The sequence below is a fragment of the Phalangium opilio genome, unplaced genomic scaffold, assembly GCF_054372755.1.
Source record: "Phalangium opilio isolate 3A_F unplaced genomic scaffold, DU_Popi_V2 ptg000537l_1, whole genome shotgun sequence".
NCBI classification, from domain to species: Eukaryota; Metazoa; Arthropoda; class Arachnida; order Opiliones; family Phalangiidae; genus Phalangium; species Phalangium opilio.
Window position 1 is genome coordinate 352,432 of NW_028324243.1, and position 24,168 is coordinate 376,599.

The 24,168-nt window shown below is 38.9% G+C and overlaps 3 protein-coding genes and 2 long non-coding RNA genes across 5 annotated transcripts in view; 1 reads left to right on the top strand and 4 right to left on the bottom strand.

Moving 5' to 3' along the window:
- LOC149588658 (uncharacterized) overlaps positions 1-24,168 on the bottom strand; it is a 422,944-nt gene that overhangs the window by 163,177 nt on the left and 235,599 nt on the right. The window lies entirely within an intron of this gene.
- On the bottom strand, positions 14,307-17,536 carry LOC149588660 (uncharacterized). The gene is made up of 2 exons (XR_016379792.1): positions 15,290-17,536; positions 14,307-15,165 (listed from the first exon to the last, which is right to left on the bottom strand). It is a non-coding gene; the product is annotated as an uncharacterized LOC149588660 (long non-coding RNA).
- On the bottom strand, positions 18,035-20,550 carry LOC149588661 (uncharacterized). Its single transcript, XM_089862058.1, has 3 exons — positions 20,202-20,550; positions 18,105-20,084; positions 18,035-18,057 (listed from the first exon to the last, which is right to left on the bottom strand). The coding sequence occupies exons 1-3, from the start codon at positions 20,548-20,550 to the stop codon at positions 18,035-18,037; spliced, it is 2,352 nt and encodes a 783-aa protein (XP_089718184.1).
- LOC149588662 (uncharacterized) lies at positions 21,038-21,964 on the top strand (the record flags this gene model as incomplete). Its single annotated transcript, XM_089862059.1, has 1 exon — positions 21,038-21,964. A coding segment is annotated over one exon (927 nt), but the record flags the coding sequence as incomplete, so codon positions are not given.
- LOC149588663 (uncharacterized) lies at positions 22,356-23,342 on the bottom strand. Its single transcript, XM_089862060.1, has 2 exons — positions 22,496-23,342; positions 22,356-22,434 (listed from the first exon to the last, which is right to left on the bottom strand). Exons 1-2 carry the CDS (start codon positions 22,744-22,746, stop codon positions 22,356-22,358), a joined length of 330 nt encoding a protein of 109 aa, XP_089718186.1. The 5' UTR covers positions 22,747-23,342.

Genomic DNA, 24,168 nt, shown 5'->3' on the forward strand with positions numbered 1-24,168 from the left:
ATTTCCTAAATATATCGTCATATCTTCTGGTTTTGGATTATATTTATTGATTTTTTTGGCCCAATCGAAAAAACTGGCATATTCTTTCCCTAAAAGTAACTTTGGAATTTTCAAAAATTTTAAAGATAACCACAAATCGACTTGAATTTCGGGCCAATCGACTACTTCCGAAATATCGAGTGATGAAGGATTTTCCAATGCTTTCAAAATTCCTTCAAAACCATGAGAATTTTTTGTGTACAATACATATCCTTCGCTGTCAATTTCTGGAAAAATTCGGTACAATTTTCCAACATGCAGATTACAACAGTTGACGAAATTCGGTGATGAGAGATAGGTTGTTATGTCCAGGCTATCCACGTCGCTCGTTGGTCCAGAATTTCGCACGAGAAAATCTTTTTTCATTTGTAACAACATGTTCCTGCAACCTGGGCTATCAAATACCACAGTGTGTGCGTGGTATGCCTCGTCGAAATCATCTTGATTGGAACTTTTGAAGAAAACGTTTCCTTGTAACTTCAGGTGCTTGAGGGAAAATGTCGTGACTTGGGCTAACCATCCACCCAAAGAATGTCCCGTGAAATAAATTTGAAATTTGACGTTGCATTCTTTCTCGACTTGACGCACAGCTTCGTAAACTTTGTGAGTAAATGTGCAAGCGGCGTTCATCTGTTTGACATAATTATTCCCAATGATTCCCATTATATCGGCTCTCACCGCGTCAAAATTTTTGATATCGGTTCCCCTATGGGCTATGACTATTCTGCGGCGCACTGGATGTAAAAATGCAGCGCCGAAATATCCCCAAATGGTTTTCAATAACGCCTTGTTTCTTGCCATTGTAAGAAGTTTCCAACCTTGAAGTAGTTTCAAACGTTTCCCGTATTCATCTTCAGTTTCTTTTTCCTCTTTTTCATGAGGAAATTCGTCTTTGTAAGCGCTGTTAGCGAATTGCGCGAGAATGTAAGGATCCAGGAAAGCGGTAACGCTGTCCAGCTGTTTTTCTTTAGTCCTTGTTTCTTTACTCGTTCCAGATTTCAGGGTGTTAAGAAAATCATTGTTGCTTAATTCTAAGGTAGCGTCAAACGTTAATTTGTCGCAGTACGGTGATATGGGAATTCCAGCGTCTAAATCCGACGCGTATTAGAAAACCGTCTTTAATATTCTATAATTTTAACATAGTACCATGGTCATTTAATCTAGATGGTCATAGCAAAGAGAATCTACATAAGAAACCCGGTTGAAACCCAAAATGGATTTAGTTATCCAGCTTCTGTAAAAAAACTGTTGGCCTATCATACCTTAACTATTTACGACGCGAAATTTTTCGAGGAACGCTCGATAATCGCCCAGTGAAAACAAAACAAAACGCTGCTTCACGCGGGAAACCTTTAATTTTCGTGCACGGTTCTGGGCCGCCATTGCATTTTTTTAATAAAAGAGTGAAACTTTGTACGTAGAAGCAATTGGGGGCAAATGATAATTCATATTATGGAAGGTAGTGTGAAAAGGAAAATCAAGTGATTTTTTGTCGATTCTTGTACTAATTATAAGACACGTCTGCACAGTGAAACATTCAGGAAATATCTCCGAATGATTTTAATTAGGTTCAGGTTTTAAGGATAATTCGAAATAAGCCCTTGAGACAAACCGCATGAGAGCGATTTGCGAGAAAATACCTGAAAAAAATTGCGCGATAATTTTTCTCGCCTGTTTTCATGTTTGCGAGAACTTTGAGACAATATCGAGAAAGAGCCTGCGAGATCGATTTTAGCGATATCGCAATCTTCTGTCTGGTTTTGATATCTTCGCTCTCGCTTCAGCGATTTTTACAACATTCCGCTACGTCACAACTTGGCTAAAGTTAATCAGCCAATAAAACTGAATAAAAATTGTCACGCGCTTTATGTTAAATTATTTACCAACATTAGGCCTAATTTTTAATACTGCACGAAAGAACTTTTTTCTCTTTGACCGCGTGCAGGAAAGAGACGGTTATTAACATTAGGCTTAAGTTTTCAGAAACCATTTAGATATTTCTTTATTTTCTGATTACATTAAAGAGAGGGTGAAGTGGATAATCAAGTGATTTTTTATCGATTCTTCTTCTAATTATAAGACCAGTCTGCACAGTGAAACATTCAGGAAATGTCTCCGAATGATTTTAAAATTCAAATTAGGTTCCGATTTTAAGAATAATTTGAAGTATCCCCCTCCGACCAATCGCGTAACGTCCTGCCTTTTTATTAATAAAATTCTCGTTGCACGCTCCGTGTTGAATGAAATTTATCGCGAGATTTGATAAAATTAGGCGCGCGACGTGAAAATCGTGGCGCGAGACAAGGAGCGTGCCACGAGAATTTTGTTAACAAAAAGGCAGGGCGTTACGCGATTGGTCGACAGTCCTTGTTTAAAATTATCTTTAAAATCTGAACCTAATTTGAATTTTAAAATCATCCGGAAGTATTTCCTGAATGTTTCACTATGCAGACTGGCTTAAAATTGGTAGAAGAATCGATAAAAAATCACTTGATTTTCTACTTCACCCTCCCTTTAAAGGGTCTCTAAAGAGGTCGGCGGACCGTTGGAAATATTTTTTGAAAACGTCGTTATTGACGTCACAATCCCCGGGGGGGTGAGCAAAACGAAAGTCTTTCCTTTTTAGCAAACGCAGCGGGGGTCTCGGACTCTCGCGGGTCAGAACTGGGGAAACACCGGGAGAGGGGAGGATGGGTCGGGTGAGCTTTTTGAAAAAAGAAATTCAACGGTCCGCCGACCTCTTTACAGTCCCTTTAAGAGGCTAGAGCAAGGAAGCTTGAACGCATGCACGAGAATGTACGCTCTCTTGACGTGAAGGTGTAGCGGTAAACATGTTAACCGGGGAACGGCACAGTACCGTTTTAGGAACGGAGGACTACTTTGCGCATTTTGTCTTACTCCGAGCCTCCCCTCTTATACATTTTCCTTGCCGTCACTAAAGTCAATTTCTAGTTGAACTAGGCCGGATTTTCTGCCAGAGGGTTCTCCTTAGGGCTGTGCGAGCCTTGAATTTTTGGTTTCGAGTCGAGCCTCGAGTATTGAAATTTTCTCTTATCGAGTATCGAGCCGAGTATCGAGTACTCGAATCGAGTATCGAGTAGTTGGAAAATTTGTTTCGAGTATTTATCGAGTAATTAGGAATTGATTTTCTAGTGTTTTCACACTTTCTGTTAATTTATTGCTCTCATAATAGACATTTGGTGTAATTTTGATCATCGACAACTACTTCCATCAATTTCCAGACGGTATTAGTCTTCTTCCCTTTAAATTTAACTAACATAATTCCTCATTAATATCTTCGGAATCTCATTCCTCACCGAAGTCACTTGTAGCCATTGTTATACTTCGCACAAAGTTCCAAACGAAAATTTCTAACCTAAACTTAAAAAATAAATAAATAAAATAATAGTAGTAAACGCGCCTTTAACTGTATTTCTTTACTTTTACTTACACTATTTTACCAGCTAGGAGCTACTACCCTACTACATTGCACTGGCATTATGATCTAAACTATCCAATGAGCACTAATGTGCGTCTGTTAACTAATAAGCGTTGCTTTCTTGTAGATTTTTATAGCTACTACATCCTATTTTCAGAGTTGAAGGCTTTCCAAAAGCAGGTTCGAGTATTTATCGAGCCTTGGTTTGATACTCGACACTTTTTCGAGTCTCAGAAAATCTCTTATCGAGTACTCGAATCTTATCGAGTACTCGAATCTTATCGAGTACTCGCACAGCACTAGTTCTCCTGGTACAAAAAATGACTCGTGAACAAGTAACAACAAAGAAGCGAGTCATCTAAAAATATACGGTTCTCCTGCATGTTACAGAAAATAGAGATAAACATTTTACCCCCATTTTTTACCCTAAACTCTGGCACCCAATATTTCCGAGTGTGAATGAAGCCCAAGCGATAAACATACTTACACTTTACATTTTAAATGTAATTTGTTCAGCATTTTGCGAGACCACTTCGCGAAGAACAACAAAATTACGTGGAAATTTTACCCGTGTCGAAGGTCAAAGTACGGAAAACCAGTAGGTGGTACTAGGAATATTGTCACACCCTCTTAGCTCTCACCTTGGTTCTGGCAACCATATAGATAGTTTTCACACATGGAGGATTCATACCATTTACACCAGGAAGCTGGGCTATCTGGAGGACAAAAGCAGACGGGTTTTTGTCCTCCAGATAGCCCGGCCTCCTGGTGTAAATGGTATGAATCCTCCATGTGTGAAAACTATCTATTGGCAATGCAATTAAAAAACCGAAATAATGACGTCACGTCACATGGTTTTTCTGTCGAGCAGTAGCTCACTATAATCTCCGTTCATTACAAAAGATCCTCTTCTTACGGTGAAAAGTCGTCGAGGTAAAAATGGAGGGTGCTAGTAATGGACCGAAACAGTACCCATATCGCCAGCGGCGGATGAAAATTATAAGGCAAGGTCGCTAATGGGTTTCTACAATTGTTCGTAGCTACTCAGTCTCTCAGACCACCTAACCCATGGACAGGCAATTGAATAGGGAACAACGCCTGACACTAGTGCTGTGGCCGCGGTTGTTGGAAGCTCTTATTTACTTCCCCTATTTATTTATTTTACCCTCTCTCTCTCATTAAAGGTTCATAAATGATCTATCAAGTTAGCTTTTGTAAATATCACTCTGGTATTGTTTATAAAGTCTGTTTAACCTTAAGCCTTGGCTAAAAGAGGAATTTTTCTTTACGGATTACGGGGCATTTGGCGATAAATTGCGGTCGGTAGACGCGTGAGGGCGCGTGCTACGCATTGCCATTTGTTAACGCGGGTTTAACATGGCTTGCCTGTCCATGGGTTAGGTGCTCTGAGGGAGCGGGGACCCTAGATTGTTTTAACACGGTTTTGGCAACCATATTGATGTAAATTTTTTCAGAAAATTTCAGCTCCTTCATCAAACGAAAGCTCTCCATAGATATATTCTTAAAATTTACAACATTGGTTTCACTGCTTCTTTGAACGGGAAATTTTTGGACTGTAGATTTTAACAGAAATGAAACCGCGTGACGTGAAGAAGTTGTATTGTTTTTTATGCTCGGGACTAAAGAGATGAATTTCATCTTTACTAATACAACCCCTCCTCTCTCCCTACGGGTTGGAGAGTTTTATGAGCATAGAGACACCAGAAAATGTGTTCACCCCTAAACAGTCACATAATGGAGTTTTTCTTTGTAATGCCCCAAAGTTCTTAGGAACTATTTAGCTCTATGGGGCCTGAAGGAGATTTTAACAGTAAATCTTTGTCCACATTGAACTCGCGCTCGCGTGTTCGCGCCTTCGTCTATTCGCATCTTCGCAACAGATCACGAAAAACATTTGCACTTCTGTTCTGATACACGGAAAAATTTTGCTTTTCCTATTCTGAGAGCCAATAAAATTTGAGCAATCATTGCGCCATCTGCCCTTCTCCATCGACGTTGTCCAAAGAGTAAAACGAAATTAATCGCTCCAGCCTTCCTCTCGCCTGTGCGAAATTCTTGGCCTAGTCTCAAGAAATTTGTATCTTCGCGAGGTGAGGACGCAAAGTAGCGAAAACCCAATGTGGACAGTAGCGCGATCTTGCAAACAAGCAAAGCGAAGAGGCGATTCGCAAAATGTGTCAGTCTGGACAGGCCTTAAAGCGCTATGTTTTACCCAAATTTTGTCACGGCTTTTTAACGATATGGGTTCAAAATATTTCCGTAGTGCTCCATAGTTTCATTAATAACTGTTTTGTATAAGAATGTCTTTCTGGAAATAACGAATTGAAAGTTGCGAAGAAAAAGAAAAGGAAACATGATTTATCGGATAGTTCGCAAAAGAACTGCGTGTACGAATGTGCAAGTTCGGATGTTACTAAAACACTTTCCCTTTATTTTAAAACTGAGATGGAAAAAGATAATTTTGAAAGAAAATACTCCGCTGATTATTTATATTATTATTCTATTTTTTTATTAAAATATAATTTGTAGAATAAATTTCTTTTCACTCGTGTAGGCAAAAATTCTTAAATTTACCACATGTGCCTACAATTCTTTTAAAATTTTTCACAACATAGTAAAATGGCCCTAGCCCTCACTCGTTGGTTTTCAGATTTTCAAAGACTAGTTTATTATATTGAATACAGATTCTCTACCTCAATAGTGCACTATGAAAATTATTAAAGATTTGTAACGCGTTGGCTAACTATTGGCGAGACTAGACAGCATAGTGGTCAACAAAACCGCTTTGCGCTTTAGAAGATTGTTAAATTACCTATTGCTCGAGCTTCAATGCTATAGTGTACTTTTGCTGTATGTTTATGGCTCGGGCTTCGGTACCACGGGAACCTTACTTTCGGAAATATTGGGCGCCGAAGATAAGGGTAAAAATGAGGGTAAACATTTTATCTCTATTTTCTGTACCGAGAGAACCCCCTAACAGTCGATCTTGTGTACCATGCAAGAGAACCGTATTTTTTAGACGACTCGCTTCTCTATTGTTATTTGTTCACGAGTAATTTTCTGTACCAGGAGAACCCTCTAGCAAGAATAAGGTTTCCAAAGATTTCAAATTTGAAAATGTTTAAATAAATGTTTATAAAGTAAACGCAAAAAGTAAAATTCATTATACAAATCATAATTAACCAATTCTAGGGTAGATGTAAAATTAAATTATTAGTGAAGAAAACTTTCAACTCCTGCCATTGTGTCTAACACTCTTTGCAATACGACCATCAAGGTTGAAGGACCATGGTAATACTATCTGATCATAGTAAAAAATATCCTACCTGCCATCGGAGATATTTAGTTTTTACCAAAAACTCGAATACTTAGTAGAACGAGCATAAGTAATAATTTTACACTACAAAAATTATGTAAATTCATTGGACACAAAACTCAAAGTAAAATGGATGCATCAACTTTAAAAGAATTCAAACTACTCACGTTACATGGCGCTTTTCAAACCAAATTCTTCATCCTTCATTAGTGGGGTGGTTTCCTATTGGTTAAGATCGCGGTATCACCAGAACGTCATTAAATTATAGACATTGTTTCAAAATTCTTAAGGAAAAAACACTTTTGATATAAAAAAAATGTGGCTAAGCCTTGGCACGAAATATCTCCAGAACGTTGAAAATCGCGAGTTCAAATAAGATAAAACGCACTAAATAACAGTTTCTATCTTTACACGGTCCCGACTAATCCAATTAAACTAATTTTAACCAGTTTAACCAAAATTTCTTTGTGCCGAACTAATTGTATGATCTTAACGTGACTGAATAAATCTAATCTTTAAGTGCCTTATCTTCCAGGAACATTTCTTAGAATTGTGCAATAATCTCACCTGTGGTTTAGTTAAAAATACTCCAAAATTAGATAAATTTTTTTTATAAATCTTAGATTAAACTACCGAGGGGTTAGTCACTTGAATAATCAGGTGTACAAAACCACAGAAATCGATTACTTGATTTCTAGAATTCTTGGAAAATCATCAGTAATCAAAATCATTCTTGTGGGTATAATCAAAGGTAATCAGAAATCTCCGATAATCACTGGCAATCACGTAAAATCTTGAGAAAATCGGAAATAATCACGTGATTTACTAGTAATCTTTTGTTATCACCTCGGTAATCACACATTTCGTGAAATAATTAATTCGAAAATCCAAAATAAAATCGTAATCAGTTGAAATGGAAATAATCACTGCATTCATCGTAATTCACGAAGAATCCAGAGGTAATCACGGCATTCACCAAAAAATCAGCGGAATTCATTGGAATTAAAACAGGATTCAAAAGTAATCTACGGAAATAACTGGAAATCAGTGTAAAGATTATGGAAATCACCCAAAATAATCGTAACCACAGAAATCAGTAATCAGGTGTTCAATCTTTGGCGAATGACTAGCCCCTCGCTTATTATCGTCAGATAAATGGCAAAGGCATAACCGTGGGGTCGGTCATTCATGAAATCCCGTACGCTACCCGCGAAATCCAACTTAAGAAATCCGAAATCAATGCTGATTTCGAAATCCCATAAAATATCCGAAATTAGTAACGAAATAACAAAATCAAAAAAAAAATCATAAAATCGGTAAAGAAATCACAAAATCAACAAAGAAATCACAAAATCAACAAAGAAATCACAAAATCAGTAAAGAAATCGCGAAATCCATTACAAAATTCACGAAATCCAAAATCGAAAGAAATAACGGGGAAATTTGCAAAATCCGCCAACATCCGTTGGATTTTATCTAATTGTGAAAGAAATCAAATTGAATTTCGAAATCCCGTACACTTTTTCAAAAACGTCCGACCCCTCGGGCATAACCCAATTAAAAAGAATTTTGATAGAAAATTAATTGTTACCAAGGGAAGATAAAAGAATTGCATTATGTCTTAATGTGTTTAGAGATTCAATTTGCCGGAAATATCCGAGAATAGCAAAGAACCGCAAACACGAGTGTCGTATTTGGTGTTTGTGGTTATGTTTCTTCTATAACATAAATTGATAATCTATCATTAAGTTTCTATGTCTTAATTGTATCTATCCCATTAGACTTAACCTGTCTTACTCTGGTAATAAATTATACGAGACGCAACCACCGTGAAGGCCTTCCCTTTAGTGCACTCTCAGTATATGACACGCGAGAGGTTATAATGTTCATGACTTAAAGGGTCTGTAAAAACGTCGGCGAACCGTTTAATTTTTTATTTATTAAGATTAGAGTGGGATACTATTGTTAAGAGCGGAAGAAGGAAGGCGGAGTCCGGGGGTGTGTAAATTCGAAACGTCACTTCCTCTTGTCTCGTGATTGGCTATTAGAGCTACGCAAAACGCGTCAAAGCTAGGAGGGTAACACCCAAACCAAATCGACATGATAGAAGGGGCATATGATAGAGCTGTATATTCGTAGTTATATAGATTCATGATATTACACAGACTTACCGAAATTATCCGAAATACACCTTAAGCCTTGGCCGTAATGAAAGTCGAAAAATTACTTCAAACGATATTAAAACCTCTATTAACTGTAATTATTTACCTGAATTACCTTTTTAGACGAAAATTGGACGTGATTATTAATAGGCCAGGACCGATAGGCCAAAAAAGGGCTTGACCTAGAACATTTGAACATAAAGATGAAAATTGGTACATATGTGTTGTTTTTGACCCAACAAAAAATATACTAAAAGTCCCCTGCTGTAGAGCGCGAGCTTTCGCCGCCATCTTGGAAAATGGCCGCCGGGAATGGCAGACACAATGTATTCCACGTTCTTCTTCAAAAATTATGAAAATTGGTACACATAATGATTCAAACCACTTGAACATCATGACAAAATTTTACAGCTCTGTGTTCAATAGTTTGGTCGCCATATTGGAAAATGGCCGCCGTGAATGCTACGTACAGTATATTTCACCATGTTGTTGGAAAATTATGAAAATTGATAGGTATTATAATCAGAGCTGTGTGAACCTCACAGTAAAATATTGAAGCCATTAGTCAGATAGTTTGGCCGCCATGTTGGAAAATGCCCACCATCAATGCCATTTAGATACAGTATATGGTTCAAAAATTATGAAAATTGGTAATTATTATGTTGAAGACCGTCTAAATATCATACTTGAATTTTGAAGACGTGCTACTGATAGTTTGGGCGCCATCTTCGAAAATGACTGCTCGAAGTGCCAAATATATTACCGATATATAAATTTTTTCGATAATTTTTTATTGAGTAGATGATTTTCATGAACGTATAAAACGCCATAAAAATAACTATTTTCGAGTCTAAATTATCGACCCATCTTCTTAAATGCTCGCTGAAATATTACTATCCTAAAATCTGGAAAAAAGAAAAGGAAAGCCAAATAACTCCGATTTTGGTTAGGATAAACCGTTTTATATAGGGTATATACATTCTAGTGTCATTAAGGATTAGATTTAAGACACATTTTTAACATTTCGTTCATATTTCTCGTCATCCTGAAGATTTTTTATTACGGCTAATAACCTTGAGAATGACCACACATTGGCCAGCAAGCTAATGCAGATCATCTACATTCACAGTTCTTTATACAAGATGTTCTGCAGACTGCAGGTACAAATAATGAGTGTTATAAGTTCAACTGATGCCAGAAGGAGAATGGTGTGAATGGGTGTTCGACTTTCGCGATCGCGAACCAATCCCCACTGTTCGGGATTAAATCGTTTCCTAGACTAGCTATTGTTGAACTTGAAGATACGCTCGGAAAAAATGTAGTTTTGTGGCGTCGGTTGTTGGATGAAGCTTGGCGAGATTAAATGAGGACTTGACAGTATGTGTGGCAACGGTTCCATTATACGTGTTATATCTACATAGTTGAAGCTTGGACGTGTCAATTATCACCCTAAATAAAGCGAAAAGAAATCTCTCTTCGGCAGCAGCTATGGCTTCTTTAGATGCAATATGGTCATTAAAAAAGCCCCCAAATTTGTAAGATGTTGATTATCTGTCAAACTACGCCTTATCATAACCACACCCAGTTACAGCACGTTAATGAAAGAAGTGTTCCTAACCTTTTTAACTCAAAGGATTTGTCGTTGCGGAGGGGGCCTGAGTTCGGTGTGACGGTTCGGGAGTTCCTTGGGTTCGCCCTTGGTTCAGACCGTTCCTTGTCCCATTCCGTGAAGGTTTTGCTCGACCGCTTCGCCCCGCCCAGGGGTTGCCTTGGCTAGCCCCCGCTATTGGCAACCCTCTAGGGGTTGCGGATACACTATTTGTTTGGGCCATATGGCATTGTTGTGCTTGGAGAGAACTCCCCCGTCCTCTCGAGTCTTCTGCTGCCTTAATCTTTCCCTGTCACCGACCACCTTCTGGCTGGGCTCGCCGCTGACGGTGTCCAGCTTCTGTCACCTGCTCAAGTGGCGTTTGTCGGACCTACTGGCCGATCCCGTGTGCCATGACGGCGGTTCCGCAGGTTCAATTTGGAATATGATGGGGAGGGGCGCTGATAAGGCCCCCAGCTAGGTGTAGCGCCTACTCAAGGGTTCTGACATGCAATTATTATGAAAAATCTTCAGTATGACGATGAACATGTATGAAATATTTGAGATTTGTCTAAATTCCAATCTTAAACAACACTAGAATGTATAGACCCAATATTAAATCATATTCTTAATTGACATGTTGAGAATAACAGCTTAGAATAACTTTCTTTTCTTTCAGAATTTAGGGCAATGATTTTCGTGTGGCCATTTTTAAAGACGGCGTCGATTTTTTCGACTTCGAGATATCCATTTTTTGTTGTTCATTACGTTAATGAAAATCATCAATTCAAAATAGGAATTTCAAAAAGATTTATATATTTGAAATATATTTAGCATTTCTAGCAGTCATTTTTCAAGATGGTGCCCAAACTATCAGTAGCACGTCTTCAATAATCAAGTATGATGTTTAGACGGTTTTCAACATAATTATTAGCAATTTTCATAATTTTTGAACCATATACTGTATCTAAATGGCATTGATGGTGGCCATTTTCCAACATGGCGGCCAAACTATCTGACTAATGGCTTCAATATTTTACTGTGAGGTTCACACAGCTCTGATTATAATACCTATCAATTTTCATAATTTTCCAACAACATGGTGAAATATACTGTACGTAGCATTCACGGCGGCCATTTTCCAATATGGCGACCAAACTATTGAACACAGAGCTGTAAAATTTTGTCATGATGTTTAAGTGGTTTGAATCATTATGTGTACCAATTTTCATAGTTTTTGAAGAAGAACTTGGAATACATTGTGTCTGGCATTCCCGGCGGCCATTTTCCAAGATGGCGGTGAAAGCTCGCGCTCTACCGCAGGGGACTTTTAGTATATTTTTTGTTGGGTCAAAAACAACACCTGTACCAATTTTCATCTTTATGTTCAAATGTTCTAGGTCAAACCCTAAAAGTCCTGGGCTATAAGGGCGTTATAGTTCATTAGAAAATCCAAATAAAGGTATTCAAGCTTAAATGAAATATCACGCCTTACCTTACTGTCGTCTGCTATGAAATAAACTTGAGTGTCACTATTCTCACCCCCCGGGTAGAAATAGGCGGAAGCCTATTCCTACCCTAGGTGAAAATAGCGTAGAGGCTATATCCACCCTACCACGTGACTAAGGATTGAGGTAAGGGCTGCGGTAGGGTGAAAATAGCGTGGCTGCTATTTTCACCGCCCGGTGAAGTCTACCCCGGGTGAGCATAGCGTCAAGGCTATATCCACCCTACCTCGTGACTAAGAATTTAAGTAAGGACCGCGGGAGGGTGAAAATAGCGCCCAAGCTATTTTCACCGCCCGGTGAAGTGAAAAGTCTACCTCGGGTAAACATAGCGTAGATTTTATTTCCACCCTACCACGTGACTAAGAATTTAGCTAAGGACCGCGGGAGGGTGAAAATAGCTTGGGCGCTATTTTCACCGCCCGGTGAAGTCTACCCCGGGTAAACATAGCGTCAAGGCTATATCCACCCTACCTCGTGACTAAGAATTTAAGTAAGGACCGCGGGAGGGTGAAAATAGCTTGGGCGCTATTTTCACCGCCCGGTGAAGTGAAAAGTCTACCTCGGGTAAACATAGCGTAGATTTTATTTCCACCCTACCACGTGACTAAGAATTTAGCTAAGGACCGCGGGAGGGTGAAAATAGCTTGGGCGCTATTTTCACCGCCCGGTGAAGTGAAAAGTCTACCTCGGGTAAACATAGCGTAGATTTTATTTCCACCCTACCACGTGACTAAGAAATTGAGATTCCGCAAATTTTAAAAACGTTAACCCTTGTTTTATATATTTTATAATTTTCAATAAGTTAGCCATACGTTTAAAGATTACGCACTATAAATATGGAAATTATTACGATAAGTTCACAAAAGGCTAGTAAACCTAAAACAACTTACCAAAAGCTAACTTTGGACACCATAGGTTAACTTTAGACCATGTTAGTATTATTTTGGACACTCAATGTCATTTTGGTAAAAACTTTTATATTTAAACTATAGAAACTGTTCATGTTGGGAGAACTTTTGAATGCATAAAAAGATCGTTATAGGCCTATAGACACATAAATTTATTGGATGTTTCACCTTTCTGGTTGGCAGTTGAAAACACTTTTGTGATGCTGATAGGCGTGTTAGCTATCAACGTCATATCATTCTGTCTCTTTGCTCATTGTTAACTACATACCAGGGTCCAGTGGGAGGGATACACAAATAGGTCAGAAAATCTCTGGGTCAGGGCTGTTTGAACACTCAGGGCTCCCAGCGCTTAGTGCACAAAAAATAATGGGTATTATAGGTCTGAAACGCCAAAATTATAGGATATTTATAGGTCCAAAAATGATCAATTTATAGGTTCAAACATATGTTATGTAAATTTTATAATTTAAAATTACGAATTATTGGAGTTTTACAGCATGTATATAATACAGGGTGTTTTTGAAAGGACCTTTCAAAAACACCCTGTATATTCGAGAGTAGACTAGAACTTTTAAACATATTTATAAAAATATGATCAATATTTAATTCTACAGGGCCGGTAGGCCCTTGTAGATATGACATGACACCCTTCCGTAATGTTAAAGAAAAAGTCACACCTTTTAGGGTTAGCGTCCCATAGAAAAAGCATTAAAACATTTTCGGTTTTTTAAGGCAATTGTGACAGGCCATATGGAAAAACTATAGCGAAGTTAGTTTTCGGAATACTTCTAAATTAACAAGCATTTCTTAAATGAGAAACTTACCTGCTTCGATTTTTCTACTTTGGACGAGTAGTTAATAGTGTAGAAATTAAATTATTTACCATGAAATTTTTATAGTTAACTACCTTACTGTTTTTAATTATGTTAAATGTCAGGTACTTTTGAATTTGGACTAGTTCAGGGTTACCACGAAATTTTAAGATTCAAATTCCCTGACTTTTATTATGATTTTCCCTGACATGTTTAGGCCTAATTGTCATTATAGAGCTTTCAGATGGGATAGTAGTACGTCACACCTTCCCAAGTCTTGCCGCTGTTCTGGTAGCAATATTGGTTGGGATCAGCTTCATTCCTGCTTTAAACCCACCAATATGGCAGCGTAAATTATGTCACGAGACTAAGCTCCTCCTCCAACTGAAAGCTCTCTATTCTAAATAGCTAAACAATTGCGTTTAAAACGCCTTTTTGAATATTTAACTTAAAACATTGAGGAGAGAGCGCTGCGATAGATTAATCGGAATGTGCAATTATATTCGGTAATAACTTAGTGAAAGGACAATATTTATTTTATTAGATATGATAAATAAGAAAGTACAAAATAGATTATAATAATAATAATAAATAATAATAAAAGGCTTTTTATTGGAGCAATCATTAAGATAAGATCTTATTTACAATGATGTCCAGTCTGTTTTAAATTAAAGTAAATAAAATTCTATTATGGTAGATAAAATTAAAGTATAATTAATATTGATATATTTTTGAACTTCTAGTTTGTATTTCTGGAGGGTTTTTTGGGTTGATGGGGTTGATTGTTCCAGAGCTTGATGCCTCGAAATTTAACGATTTTGTCTCTGAAGTTGGAGTCAAAAGCTTCATTTGTAAAATTGGTAGTGTTTCCTCTTGTTCTTTCTATATTGTTGTTCTCAGTGAACCAATCAAGAGTTGTATCGGGGGACAGTCTATATTTTATTTTGTACATGAACGTCAGTAAGTCAAGATGGTAGTTGTATAACGGGGAGGCAATATTGGCCGTTCGTTTCGCGTCTGTGGCCGTAGAGTATTTGCTTGTTTTGCTTATAAATTTTGCGCACTTAGTGGAGAGGGAGTCCAGTCTTGTCATGTTGGTTTTATTAGTATTCTGGTAGAAGACGTTGCCATAACTTATTAGAGGTTGTATACAGGCGTTGAACACAATCCGTGTAGTATTTATGTCGAGGAATTGGAGTAAGATTAAAATTGAGACGAGTTAATTATTCATGCCGTGTTTTCTTAATGTTATTAAAAAATATACTACCACACCCTTAATATTTTATTTTATCGTCTACAATATGAATATCTTGATGAGGTTTTCCGCTTACTCTTCATAACCAAGGAACAATTTCATAAGTCCTGTTGAAAGCTGTAAATAATTTAAGATATACAATTATAAATAATCAAGCCAAATTCTGCTGAAATTAATAGTAGTTTAGTAGTCAAGTTCCAAAAACTTAAATTTAGGTAGTTCCCACCATAAAAATATTTACCAAATTTATAGTATCCAGTTCCATTCACTATTTGTGAAATTTATCAGAGATATTTGCAGTACTACAAACTAGTTTACATAACTATAAAATAGTAAAAATTATTAAAGCTGCATGCAACAGGTTTAAACTTTTTTTAAAAAAAAATTCCTGGGTTTTTTTAAAATTGTTCCGCTTAGTAGAAGCAAAAGAAGATATTTTCTTCTGGTAGTAGGCAACATACAAATAAATAGTAGAACTAAATTGTGTTGTTAGCCACTTGTTCATAACTAATGATCAAGTGTTTCCACTCTCGCCACGGGGAGGCCACACTTTCGAGAGCAAACCCAGATTGATACCAAAAAGTCAAAATGTTATACTTTTTCCTTCTGATATCAATATTCTTAATGAAAAAAAAATTCTTTAGCATATACTATCCCTAGAACCAGCCACTTCATCCTGAGAGATTAAGTTCCCAGTTCTAAAGATAGTTACTAAAGCACTTTTTGTTTAATTAAGATGCTGGTAAAATAATTATTTCGTGTATCCATTAAAAGGATACACGAAATAATTATTTTTATTCACTGTTTATATTATGACTATGAATTATATTATGATCGTGACTATAAATTATATTATGATCGTGACTATAAATTATATTATGATCGTGACTATAAATTATATTAGAGTGTGACTATAAATTATATCAGAGTGTGACTATAAATTATATTAGAGTGTGACTATAAATTATATTAGAGTGTGACTATAAATTATATTAGAGTGTGACTATAAATTATATTAGAGTGTGACTATAAATTATATTAGAGTGTGACTATAAATTATATTAGAGTGTGACTATAAATTATATTAGAGTGTGACTATAAATTATATTAGAGTGTGACTATAAATTATATTAGAGTGTGACTATAAATTATATTAGAGTGTGACTATAAATTATATTAGAGTGTGACTATAAATTATATTAGAGTGTGACTATAAATTATATTAGAGTGTGACTATAAATTAATATACTATAATGTTTTGTTACTTCAAATAACCTTTCTGCTTACACCTCAAACTACAAAAAAATCTGGGGAACCTTTTTCAAAATACTTTTCATCAACGTTTTTGCAATTTTGATGATACCAATTTTTACAAACCATGCATAAAATCATGTTCTTTAACGCCTTTTTAAAAAAGGGATGAGTTACCTTTTCAAAATAAGCTGAAGTTTGCCTACACTCATCAGTACAATACAGCTCAATTACTTCAGTTTTTCTAATTACAACATCTTTCACTTTTACGGGCCTTTCAAACACTGTTTCAGGGAATTCTAGAATTTTTTGCTGTTCCAAACATGATTTTATGTGTTTTCTTAATTCAGTTTTGTTAAATCTAACTGAGCTGGGATTTAAATCTGCTGCCAAAACATACGCATACCCAAGTGATAAAGGACCACAACTATGACAATCGGACTGGTTTTGTACGCTAACAAATTCTACCTTTAACTTTTTCCCTTTAAATTTTAAGATACTACAAATCTGGTAATAGACTTCAGTCGTGAAACAATTTGGTAGTGTGTTATAAACGCGTACAGTTCCCTCAGGACATCCAACTGTCGACACTACTAACCAATGTCCAGCTGTTATACAATGCACTACCTGTATCATATCTATTCGAAATGTTTCAAATCCTAACTTAAAACCTCTACCTATTAGTTGAAAGCCTTTCTTTTTAGGAAATTTCGTAGCTAATAAACTACAAAAGTTCTCTATTATGTTATTGCAATAATAACTATCCATTTTTCCTAACCTTTCCTGAATTTCCTGTGTAACAGAAGTACAATGTTTTCCTGGCTTCTGGTTATCTAACTTAATTGGTTTTACTGTATCTAATTTAGGTTTAATATTTCTGGCAGGCGAAGGCGGTTGGTCTATCTTCCGTTTAACCCTATGCTGACTAGCTATAGGAGTTTTATAACCTGTCTTTGAAAACGTGGCTCTGCTTTTTTTACTGTTTTTACTTCTACCTCTACGATTTTTAACAATGGGTATTTTTAATTTGTCTCTAAGGCCTGTTAGACTCATCCTTTTACTTGTAACTAATCTAGGTGATTTTAAAATTTTGGACTTAGGGTTGGCTTTAATAACTAGATTACTTGTTTTAAATTTATCTAGACCCGAACTGACATTAATATTTTCGGAATTGTGGCCCTCTAAAATCTTGGGTGAGCTTCTAGCTAATGGCAATAGTGCAGATGACTTACTAAAGCTTTCAACGCCCTCAAATGAAAGTGGTGCTGTTTTAGTTACGTTTGCGATAAAAGAATCTATATTACAATTATGTAATGGTTTACTGGCATCATCTTCATCAATATTTATAAATTGCGATACGGGTACAGAACTATCAAAACTTACCCTCTCCAAACCTTGATTTGTAACATTGAAACTATTCGTAAAACTTTCCCCATCTTCATGACTAATTATCGCTAAAACAGGATTGTTCAAAATAGATTCTTTAGAAGAACAAGAATAATCAACTAACATCTTAAAATCTCTTACCTCTTCCTCTAACCAATCTTTATCTTGACAGGGATTTGGGGCTTCACAATTTTCAGAATATTTTAAATTTGACTCTTTAATTTCGTAAAAATCTCTTTTCACAACATCATCCCCACCCTCTACTAAATTTGGTACCTTTTTACTCCTTCCCAATACATTTAACTTTGATTTCCCCTCTAATCCTGTCTCTCCCCCATTAAGATCTTTTCTAGAAACTTCCATCCTCACACCCTCTAATTTGGAATCTCCCACATCATCACCCTTACCAATACCCACACCCTCTAATTTGGAATCTCCCACATCATCACCCTTACTAATACCCACACCCACATCATCACCCTTACTAATACCCACACCCTCTAATTTGGACACACCCACATCATCACCCTTACTAATACCCACACCCTCTAATTCGGACACACCCACATCATCACCCTTACTAATACCCACACCCTCTAATTTGGAATCTCCCACATCACCCTTACTAATACCCACACCCACATCATCACCCTTACTAATACCCACACCCACACCCACATCATCACCCTTACTAATACCCACACCATCCTGACTACTAACACTTAAATTAGAGTTTCTCGTACTGTTAGAAATTTTACCTTTAGATAATAATATTTTTTGATTCAACTGTTTGGCTTTAAGAACATCTGATAAAAACTCGTACATTTCCCGGTATTCTAACATACCCCCACTAGAAGCTAAATCGACAACTTGCTTTGCTAAAATGATAAGTTTGTTAAATTTTTGATTCTTGGTTAAAACCCTACTCAACTCCTTGAATTTAGTAACAGTCACTGGTAAAAGTTCTAACCCAGGAGCATTTTCAAATATAATGGCTTTCTTCCATCTTGCCAGAATTAAGTCTTCACTAAACATATCTGCTAAACTCTCTCTTCTTGCAAAAAATATATGCGAACAAGGAAGACCAAAATTAATGTTAAATGAGCAAGAACACTCCACCAAATTAATGATGGAATAGGTTTTAGTTACCCCTTTACCTTTAAAGACCCTAACTTCTAACTTTAATTGATCAAACTCATAGTTTTTCTGTAACGCTTCCAATTTGCAAAGTTGCGAATAAACAACTCTTGTCGCTCCCACCGAACAAACCTCAGCAATTTGGACATGCAAGCTATCAACGCGCCTTGTATCAATAGTGGTTTTAATTTCTTTATATAATTTAAAAGCCATATCATTTTCTATATTCTTTTCAAATTTAATTAACTCCCCAATAGCTTCAGATAGTTTCATTCGCGAATTAAGGTAATGTTTAATTTTACTGTTATGGCTTTCTACGTAATTGTTAGTATTGTTTCCCAAAGACTTTAACCCCTTTCTATAAGACATAACCCATTTCTCTTTACAACTTTCCCAATTTACTTGAAAATACGTGAAAAATTCATCACTAGCAACTAATCTAAAATTCTCTTTCTGTAATTCGTAATTGTCTTGATCAAAAGAATAAACCATACCCGTTAAATACACCATTAATTCCCTCTTAATATCCTTATTTTGACCGTATTGATTCACTTTGCGTTTAAAATTATTCAGAACATGAAAAGTACACAACAAAACCTGCGCAGAAGGAATATGTTTTCGAACTAGATTCATTTCAATGAAATCTTTGTCAACCATGACAACTTTAGTTTCTCTAATACAACTATTAACTTTGACAAATTTGGAAATGCACTTATCTAGAGTTTCACTATCTTCTCGTCTAACAAAGAAATAGGAAACGGGTCTACCGTTGAGGTTTGCATCCTCGCATAAAATTACATAGAGAGGGAACCCTTCTATGTTTAGCTTATACGTTCCATCCATAAACAGAACATCGTGAAACTTTTCACATGATGTTCGCATGGTAGGCGTTTGAAAGTACACATATTCCAACTCATCGTTTTCGTCAGTACAAATATCAATTACAGAATCTTGAGGCAAGAGTGTCTTCAACTGGTCAATTAAAATCTGTCCCTGTGTTCTGCCTCCTTCATTACTTAACTTGACTTTCGCTCTTAAATTCTGAATATCTTTTGAAGTGACCACCTTACCATACTTATCAGAAACATATTCTTTAATTTTTAAGGTTGGTACGTGCAAACCACACAACAATTTAGCATCATTTTCCCCAACTTCACCTAATTTTCTATTCTGTGGATATTTATCAAATATTGAAGGATTTACAGGGTGGTTGTGAACAAGATTTGCAGAATTAATGTGATAAGAAGACCCCCTACGTGCAACTTAAAATCTAAATAAGCAGTTTCGTGCATTGTGTTGCTGATTTGGCCTTAAGCCTTTACTCTTGGTTTTAACTTCCCCATAATGCTTGCAGACATATATAATAGATTTATACTCACCTCCTGCTAATTGGCTTCTGAGCTTAGTCAAAGGGTGGCTATTACTTTCACTCCACTTGGCCAATGTTCTTTCAAAATCCTTAAAACTAGGAAATTCCTTTCCTACTGAAATAGCTTCTGGCAGGCTTGCTTCCTTCATTGGCGAGTTGCTAACTTTTGAAGAATCTTCCTTCAGGTGGCAGTTGGATTCATCCTCTCCTCCACCTAGAAAAGTTGCATCTTCAAAAGAAACAAAGGTGTTTTTCCTAGAGCTCTTCTTTGCAGAGTTCTTCGTCTTTGCAGAGTTCTTCTTGGCACCCTGCTGAGAAACAAAAGAACACTTCCCAGAACTTCCATCAATAATATCCATAGAAAGGCAATCAAAGCGATTACTTATAGAAACAGAATAGACCGGAAGTGAAGAAACCGGGGTCGGGCGAGGAGGAGAAACCGGGGTCCGGCGAGGAGGAGAAACCGGGGTCGGGCGAGGAGGAGAAACCGGGGTCGGGCGAGGAGGAGAAACCGGGGTCGGGCGAGGAGGAGAAACCGGGGTCGGGCGAGGAGGAGAAACCGGGGTCGGGCGAGGAGGAGAAACCGGGGTCGGGCGAGGAGGAGAAACCGGGGTCGGGAGAGGAGAAACCGGGGTCGGGAGAGGAGAAACCGGGGTCGGGCGAGGAGAAACCGGGGTCGGGAGAGGAGAAACCGGGGTCGGGAGAGGAGAAACCGGGGTCGGGCGAGGAGAAACCGGGGTCGGGAGAGGAGAAACCGGGGTCGGGAGAGGAGAAACCGGGGTCGGGAGAGGAGAAACCGGGGTCGGGAGAGGAGAAACCGGGGTCGGGCGAGGAGAAACCGGGGTCGGGCGAGGAGAAACCGGGGTCGGGCGAGGAGAAACCGGGGTCGGGAGAGGAGAAACCGGGGTCGGGCGAGGAGAAACCGGGGTCGGGAGAGGAGAAACCGGGGTCGGGCGAGGAGAAACCGGGGTCGGGCGAGGAGAAACCGGGGTCGGGCGAGGAGAAACCGGGGCCGGGCGAGAAGAAACCGGGGCCGGGCGAGAAGAAACCGGGGCCGGGCGAGAAGAAACCGGGGCCGGGCGAGAAGAAACCGGGGCCGGGCGAGAAGAAACCGGGGCCGGGCGAGAAGAAACCGGGGCCGGGCGAGAAGAAACCGGGGCCGGGCGAGAAGAAACCGGGGCCGGGCGAGAAGAAACCGGGGCCGGGCGAGAAGAAACCGGGGCCGGGCGAGAAGAACGGGAAGAAAGCGATACCCAGACTGGGGCCGAAGCTAAAGGCAAAGGAGGAAACTCTTCTAGAGATGAAAAAAGAGGAAAGACTGTCTGTAACTTAGTTACAGACGGTAGGGAAGGACAACAAACCAAAACAGAGCGAGATCCCCAACAAGAGGCAGCGGCGGGCGAGGGCACCTCCGGAGAGGCAGCGGCGGGCGAGGGCACCTCCGGAAAGGCAGCGGCGGGCGAGGGCACCTCCGGAAAGGCAGCGGCGGGCGAGGGCACCTCCGGAAAGGCAGCGGCGGGCGAGGGCACCTCCGGAGAGGCAGCGGCGGGCGAGGGCACCTCCGGAGAGGCAGCGGCGGGCGAGGGCACCTCCGGAGAGGCAGCGGCGGGCGAGGGCACCTCCGGAGAGGCAGCGGCGGGCGAGGGCACCTCCGGAGAGGCAGCGGCGGGCGAGGGCACCTCCGGAGAGGCAGCGGCGGGCGAGGGCACCTCCGGAGAGGCAGCGGCGGGCGAGGGCACCTCCGGAAAGGCAGCGGCAGGCGAGGGCACCTCCGGAGAGGCAGCGGCAGGCGAGGGCACCTCCGGAGAGGCAGCGGCAGGAGAGGGTACCTCCGGAGAGGCAACAGCAGAAAGCCCTGAAATGGGCAAAGGGACAGACACAGCACGACGAATGACAGGATTACGAAGAATAGGACCACAGATAGCACTACCCATATACCTAAAAGTTACATTGAGTCTCACAGACTTGCATGCTTCTTTCGGAACACAGTGCTGCCAAACCCGTTGGCATGTGCCCTCCATAACAAGCAGTGAACCAGGGTTCAAGGAAACATTTACACCAGGGACACCAGAACGAAGAGAACGTAATTTAAAAGTTCTACTTACACCAAAAGACAAAGAGGCAATGGTGCTGTGGACTCCACGCTCATCATCCGAGTGCCAATCTACCGAGTCCTGCCCATCTCGGTAGAGGTTGACCACAGCGGCGTTGAACGCCACTCCAAGCTGACGTTCAACAAGAACCTTTAAAGAAAGTAAAGCATCAGGCCAAGAATTATCAGCTTCATGACTTACCTTTCCATACCGATAAGGGAAAGATCCTCGGTATGCGACTCTTCGGGGAACAGCCATCCTTACAGCAAAGTCATCAGAAAATTCCTGCAATAAAGAAGAACAGAAATTAGCGGCATCATCTCTAGCAATAAAAGTAGGGTTCCAAAACACAGAAGCCGGTGAGGTCCTTGGCGGTACCCACAAGGGATTGCTGCCAGGAACCAATCCACGAGGAGCTGGACAAGGGCCAACAGCAGAGCTATAAAAAGTAGAATTTGACATTGTTAAATCGAAATCAACAGAAACAAAACCTCCACTAAACAACAAAACCTCCTCTAAACAACAAAACCTCCTCTAAACAACAAAACCTCCTCTAAACAACAAAACCTCCTCTAAACAACAAAACCTCCTCTAAACAACAAAACCTCCTCTAAACAACAAAACCTCCTCTAAACAACAAAACCTCCTCTAAACAACAAAACCTCCTCTAAACAACAAAACCTCCTCTAAACAACAAAACCTCCTCTAAACAACAAAACCTCCTCTAAACAACAAAACCTCCTCTAAACAACAAAACCTCCTCTAAACAACAAAACCTCCTCTAAACAACAAAACCTCCTCTAAACAACAAAACCTCCACTAAACAACAAAACCTCCACTAAACAACTAAACCTCCACTAAACAACTAAACCTCCCCTAGACAACTAAACGTCCTCAAGGCAACTAAACGTCCTCAAGGCAACTGAACGTCCTCAAAACAGCTCGTCCAAAAACAACAACGAAACGCAGGGAAAAACACAGTAGCTGGAGAAATCTGAAATGAAATAAGTTGAAAAATATAAATTAGTTAAACAGTACAAACTTAACAAAACAACCAATTATTACTAAAACTAAATGAAATCGAAAATGGTATTTTCCAACGTATTAAAAGCTAACTAGTCTATTTGGGCATGATTTTGGTAAATGTGCTTACTGTGCTAGCAAGAAAAAACCACGTGGACCTAAGCCTTTGCGGCTTGGTCCATGATGATTCCTTTCTTGAAAGGATTTAACAATAAATTGATAAAATAATATAAATATAACATATTAAATACACTAAAATATATTAAGATTATTAGTAATAAGTAATATGGACTAATATAAATTATTACTTTCAAGAGTATACAAATAAAACACAAAATTTTTAGGGAAGAACAATATGAAAACAGTTCGCTTACCTCTCAACCAAAGGAATGACCAAAATAATCTCGGCCGCATGGCGTTACGCGGGAGGTCACGTGGTGGGGGGGGGGTGAGAATAGGGTATAAGCTATTTTCACCCGGGAGGGGGGTGAGAATAACGTATAAGCTATTTTCACCCGGGGGGGGGGTGAGAATAGGGTATAAGCTATTTTCACCCGGGAGGGGGGTGAGAATAACGTATAAGCTATTTTCACCCGGGGGGGGGTGAGAATAGCGTATAAGCTATTTTCACCCGGGGGGGGGGGGTGAGAATAGCGCGTAGGCTATTTCCACCCGGGGGTGAGAATAGACACTCCCAATAAACTTTCTTACTGTCGTCTGCTATGAAATAAACTTTCTTACTGTCGTCTGCTATGAAATAAACTTTCTTACTGTCGTCTGCTATGAAATAAACTTTCTTACTGTCGTCTGCTATGAAATAAACTTTCTTACTGTCGTCTGCTATGAAATAGGGAATTCAAG

Bases quoted from the DNA above. Each gene is read 5' to 3' on its own strand.
- LOC149588661 (XM_089862058.1), bottom strand. From the start codon at position 20,550: ATGGATATTATTGATGGAAGTTCTGGGAAGTGTTCTTTTGTTTCTCAG. The intron at 20,085-20,201 runs GTGAGTATAAAT...TTAGATTTTAAG, and splicing joins CAGAAGCCAATTAGCAGGAG to TTGCACGTAGGGGGTCTTCT. The intron at 18,058-18,104 runs GTGTGGGTATTG...TCCAAATTAGAG, and splicing joins GGGAGATTCCAAATTAGAGG to GGTGTGAGGATGGAAGTTTC.
- LOC149588663 (XM_089862060.1), bottom strand. From the start codon at position 22,746: ATGTCAAATTCTACTTTTTATAGCTCTGCTGTTGGCCCTTGTCCAGCT. The intron at 22,435-22,495 runs GTATGGAAAGGT...CTTTCTTTAAAG, and splicing joins CGAGGATCTTTCCCTTATCG to GTTCTTGTTGAACGTCAGCT.